General features: G+C 41.9%; 1 protein-coding gene across 1 annotated transcript in view; it reads left to right on the top strand.

Annotated features, from left to right (window-relative positions):
* The window catches only part of prpf4 (PRP4 pre-mRNA processing factor 4 homolog (yeast)), a 21,074-nt gene that overhangs the window by 12,535 nt on the left and 2,837 nt on the right, over window positions 1-5,702 (top strand). Inside the window, exons 5-9 of the mRNA XM_024261153.2 lie at window positions 394-473; window positions 2,773-2,866; window positions 2,938-3,032; window positions 5,017-5,075; window positions 5,312-5,435. Of these exons, the coding sequence (XP_024116921.1) occupies window positions 394-473; window positions 2,773-2,866; window positions 2,938-3,032; window positions 5,017-5,075; window positions 5,312-5,435 (452 nt within the window). The remainder of the gene's footprint in view (window positions 1-393; window positions 474-2,772; window positions 2,867-2,937; window positions 3,033-5,016; window positions 5,076-5,311; window positions 5,436-5,702) is intronic.

Here is a 5,702-nt window from a genome sequence, read left to right as displayed (position 1 = left end):
GGAGGAGGAGGAGGAGGGGGAGCAGCAGCAGCTCGGATTTAAAGTCACAGCTGTCAACAAGCTTTTCGCTCTTGCAGCTTTTCGTAGAATATCGCGATATAACGATATCTTAAAAATGACCTATCGTCGAGTTTGGAGATCGTACGACGGTTTTTTATCGTCATATCGCCCAGCCCTATCACATATTGTATGTTTTTGATCAGAACTGTATTTACTGTTGTACATAAATACTGCAGTGGAAGTCTTCAGATCCTTTTCATAATAAGTTGAGCTGTAGTATGAACCAGAAGTCCTTAGTCCTGTGGACTCAAGATGAAGTTGATCAGTTTTATTGAAATTATATTAGTCAATTTTTCAGGCTGAAAATTATCTTTTTTATTTTACCAATCACAGTGCCTGCAGACCTGGTATCATGAAGGCTCCGCCTCCCTGAAAGAAGCTCGACTCTGGATGGCCAGATATTCTCTGCCGCGGTAAGTTTCAGCAAACTTGAAACATTTCTCCCTAAACTCACCTTAAGCACCTGCTGCAGAATTTGGCCGCCTCCCACTTTTTAAACACCGATTCTTATGAGGGTAATATTTCCTCTCACATATGCCTCCAGGGGTATTAGAAGGCAGTTTGCTGCTCGTGGAAAGAATGAAGAAAAAGGTAGAAAATCTAAGACACTGAAGCGTCATTAATAGTAGACGCTTTTCCTGTGACGTCACATCGCCTCCAGTCACTTCCGGATTGTATGGTTCAGAACGGCAAAGCTGACAGCTGAACGGTGTTTAAAGCAATTTTACATAAATAATAAAAGGTAACCTAACCTATTGTAACCAAAATTTCTACAATATTTATTTTATAAATGTCCTACCTGATGGTATTTGTTTCCTCATCTTAGATTGTTCACAAATCAGAGTACATATGCCAATGATCCTGTCTGCAGTCAGAACTGCAGCTCAGCTGCTTCCTAAAATCCCTCTGGATGAAGTGGTTAACCCTTCCGCTCTCCTTGGCTTGTTTACATTAAAAGTGGGGTCATCTGGACCCACAAGATGGTGTCCTGAACTTTTTTTATCTTTGATTTTTGAGTTTCACTGATGTCCATGGCAAACATTAAAATCCTGTCCACCTTTGTTCACATTTGTCATGGAAGGAATCACACATCAATATGTGGGTGGAGTCATCTGGACCCCAAAGAGAGCAGAAGAGTTAAAATGTGTTCGGACAATGCAATGATGTGGTCTTCTGTAAGGCTGTGGATCACTGCTTAGGTGGCGATCTGATTCGATTTACGGATCAAGCTCCACGATTCACGAATCAAGCTCCACGATTCACGAATCGAACCACGATTCACGAATTAAGCTTCACGATTCACGAATCGAACCACGATTCACGAATCACTCAGCTTTATCTGAATGAACTCTTAGATACGTAGCTGTAGAAGCTAATATTTCTTTAACTGTTCTGGTATCTCCTGTCCGTCCTGGGATAGGATCTCTCCTTCATGTGGGAATCCCTAAAGTTTCTTCTTTTTTTCCTGACTCAGGTTTTTTTAGGAGTTTTTCCTTAAAGGGGGGGAGGGTCTAAGGGCAGGGATAACCAGTTTATGTAGTCTGTTTAGTTTTTAACAATTGTTTATATTTTGAAGCCCGATGAGGCAAATTTCTTTGTGATTTTGGGCTGTATAAATAAAACTGAAATTGAAATTGAAATTGAAATCAAGCTCCACGATTCACGAATCAAGCTCCACGATTCACGAATCAAGCTCCACGATTAATGAATCGAACCACGTTTCCTACTTTTTATTTTAATGTTTATTGCTATATGTATGTCTATTTACTTGATGGATGAAAATTTAAATTATTTTTATTTAATCATCATTTACCTTTATTTAGAACAGGAGATCAGAATGAACAAAACTAGAAAAAAAACCCACAAAGATTCAGATAAAATTAAATTGTCAATTCTAAACTTTTTTAAAGATTTTTTGTCAATCTTTTGGTTCAGCAGTAAAACAACATAAAAAGGATTAAAATCACTGCTGTTTTGGATCATTTAACAGCAATACCTGAAAATGTTCTCCACAGTTTTCTTTCCTCAAAGTTCTTCAATGTTTTACGTTCTAAGCATTACTTCTTTACTTCCGGTGGCAGTACCGCAGCTCTTTCGGCTTTGTTTTAACTTAAAATCCTACATTAATCTGCATTTCAGAGCAAAAATACATGGTTCCCAGATGATATTATGATCATATTTTACTACAATTTACTAAATTGATTAAAATCACGAATCAGCGATCTTAGACGTCGCGAATATCTGTACTTGAATTTTCGGGAGCAAATTGCGAATACCCGAGCACCCGGATACTCGTTACAGTGCTAGTCTTTGCTGAAGATTCAAGATTCAAGATTCAAAGGGTTTATTGTCATATGTACAGGAAAGAAACGGGTTTCCCTGTACAATGAAATTCTTACTTTGCAGCTCACTCTGAATGCCTTAAAGATAAAAAATATAAGTTTTTGGATATTTACAGGATGACTAAAAACAAGGTATATATAAGAAATAAACAAACTATGCATATGTAAGTGACTAAGATATTTACAAATCAGGTCGAGCCGGGCTAGGATTACATACGTTTGTTTCCTTACACTCCCTTTCAAGCGATGTAGTTGTGATTTATTATGTGATGTGTTTTTTCATGTGTTATTACCTGATTGCTTGAAATAAACTATTTCATTCATTTATTCTTAACATCTCCTCTGACCCGTACGATGTCTTGTTACTCAGGGCAGTCGCACGCCTCGAAGCTGCTCGGGTTCAAAAAGAGGTTTCTGAAGCAAACAAGACCATCCGGCAGCAGGAGCTGCACAAGAGCCTGAGGGTGAGACAGCCGGACATCTGCTCCAACGCTACAATTCTGTTCTGTCGAAACACCTCATTGTTTTTCTGCAGAATCTCAACAACTTCTGCAGTCAGATCGGAGATGATCGGCCAATCAGCTTCTGCCACTTTAGCCCCGACTCCAGGATGCTGGCCACCGCGTCCTGGTAATGAACCAGATGACTTGTGTGTACTGAGCCCTAATGACTCGTGTTTACTGATCCCTAATGACTTGTGTGTACCGAGTTCTAATGACTAGTGTTTACCAAACCCTAGTGACTCGTGTGTACTGAACCCTAGTGACTCGTGTGTACTGAACCCCAATGACTCGTGTGTACTTAACCCCAATGACTCGTGTGTACCGAACCCTAGTGACTCGTGTGTACTGAGCCCTAATGACTCGTGTGTACTTAACCCCAATGACTCGTGTGTACTGAGCCCTAATGACTCGTGTTTATTGAACACTAGTGACTCGTGTGTACTGAGTTCTAATGACTAGTGTTTACCAAACCCTAGTGACTCGTGTGTACTGACCCTAGTGACTCGTGTGTACTGAACCCTAGTGACTCGTGTGTACTGAACCCCAATGACTCATGTGTACTGAACCCCAATGACTCGTGTGTACTGAACCCCAATGACTCGTGTGTACTGAGCTCTAATGACTCGTGTGTACTGAACCCCAATGACTCGTGTGTACTGAACCCCAATGACTCGTGTGTACTGAACCCTAATGACTCGTGTGTACTGAACCCCAATGACTCGTGTGTACTGAACCCCAATGACTCGTGTGTACTGAGCTCTAATGACTCGTGTGTACTGAACCCCAATGACTCATGTGTACTGAGCTCTAATGACTCGTGTGTACTGAACCCCAATGACTCGTGTGTACTGAACCCCAATGACTCGTGTGTACTGAGCTCTAATGACTCGTGTGTACTGAACCCCAATGACTCATGTGTACTGAGCTCTAATGACTCGTGTGTACTGAACCCCAATGACTCGTGTGTACTGAACCCCAATGACTCGTGTGTACTGAGCTCTAATGACTCGTGTGTACTGAACCCCAATGACTCATGTGTACTGAGCTCTAATGACTCGTGTGTACTGAACCCCAATGACTCGTGTGTACTGAACCCCAATGACTCGTGTGTACTGAGCTCTAATGACTCGTGTGTACTGAACCCCAATGACTCGTGTGTACTGAGCTCTAATGACTCGTGTGTACTGAACCCCAATGACTCGTGTGTACTGAGCTCTAATGACTTATGTTTAAGTTTAAGTTTTATTAATTTATATAGCGCCTTCAAATGGCCATTGGCCAAACAAGGCGCTGTACATTAACAGAACAATAAAAGCAACAGTTAAGATATTAAAAACAGTTAAAAATAAACTAAGAATAAAAACATATAAATAAGTTACATAAAAGCGTAAAAACACCAGATAAAAACGAGGATAAAACAGTAGAACAATAAAATACACCAGCAGAGCAGAGTCTCATACAGTGTCAACAGCCTGGCGGTAAAAATGGGTTTTAAGAAGTGTTTTAAAAATGGACAGTGAGGACGCCTGCCGAATGCTCAGTGGCAAAGCGTTCCACAGCTTTGGTGCACAGATTGAAAATGCTCGTTCCCCCCTGAGCTTCCTCTTGGACCTCGGTACCTCCAGGAGAAGCTGATCAGCTGACCTGAGGCTCCGGGTCGGGGTGTAGGGACAGAGAAGCTCAGAGAGGTACGGCGGTGCACAGTTGTTCAAAGATTTAAAAACAAATATAAGAATCTTAAAATGAATTCTGAAATTCACAGGCAGCCAGTGAAGGGTAGCCAGGATGGGGGTGATGTGGTCCCTCTTACGAGGTCCAACCAGAACCCGAGCTGCAGCGTTCTGGACCAGCTGGAGATGTGAGAGGGTCGACTGGCTGACTCCAAAATAAAGAGAGTTACAGTAATCCAGCCGGGATGTGATAAAAGCATGGATTACTGTCTCAAAATTTCGTTTAGATAAAACTGGTTTGGCCTTCACCAGCTGCCTCAGATAAAAAAAGCTGGATTTGATCACTGAGCTGACTTGACCATCAAGTGTGTACTGAACCCCAATGACTCGTGTGTATTGACTGTTGGTTGTGAAGCTGACTCTGACATGCTGACCTCACAGGAGTGGGCTGTGCAAGCTGTGGTCAGTCCCGGACTGCAACCTGATCCGAACACTCCGAGGTGGGTGGAGCTTGAACAGAGCCTTTCTTTGTATGTGTGCACTCATCATTACGGATCATTTAGGATCATTAAAGAGCAGTATCACCTTTGTTAAAGTTTTAGACTTCTAGGTTAAAAATATAAATGTTTTTTGATTGGATTTTTAATGAAGGCATTTTAACATTCAGCTCTGTTTAATGTGTCTGTTCACCACATTTTAACGCCCTGACTCAATCCTGCTCTCTAATTGGTTAAAGGACACAACACCAACGTTGGCGCCATCGTCTTCCGCCCGGAGGCTGGAATCTCTCTAGACCAATCAGACATCAATTTGGCCTCATGTGCTGCTGATGGAACAGTAAAGCTGTGGAACCTGGAGAGGTGGGTTATGGGAGCATGAAAGGGGGATGCAGGGCCGTGGCCAAGTAGATTTTAAGTTGTAATCAATTCTTCCTTCTGTAGCATTAACTGATCTTCAAACTAACACTGCGCTGGCTAATTATTGATGTAATGCTAACTAGGGCTGTCAGATTTGTCGTGTTAAAAATGCATTAATCTGACGTGCTTGACGCCGACAATTTTTTTGACGCATTAATCGCGGACTTTCTCATACGTGCCTTTCCATACCGCGCGCGTGGGCGTCCCCCC

The sequence above is a fragment of the Oryzias melastigma genome, unplaced genomic scaffold (assembly GCF_002922805.2).
Source record: "Oryzias melastigma strain HK-1 unplaced genomic scaffold, ASM292280v2 sc00318, whole genome shotgun sequence".
Classification (NCBI taxonomy): Eukaryota; Metazoa; Chordata; class Actinopteri; order Beloniformes; family Adrianichthyidae; genus Oryzias; species Oryzias melastigma.
The sequence above is the reverse complement of the archived record's forward strand: the minus strand, read 5'-3'. Positions and strand labels throughout refer to the sequence as shown.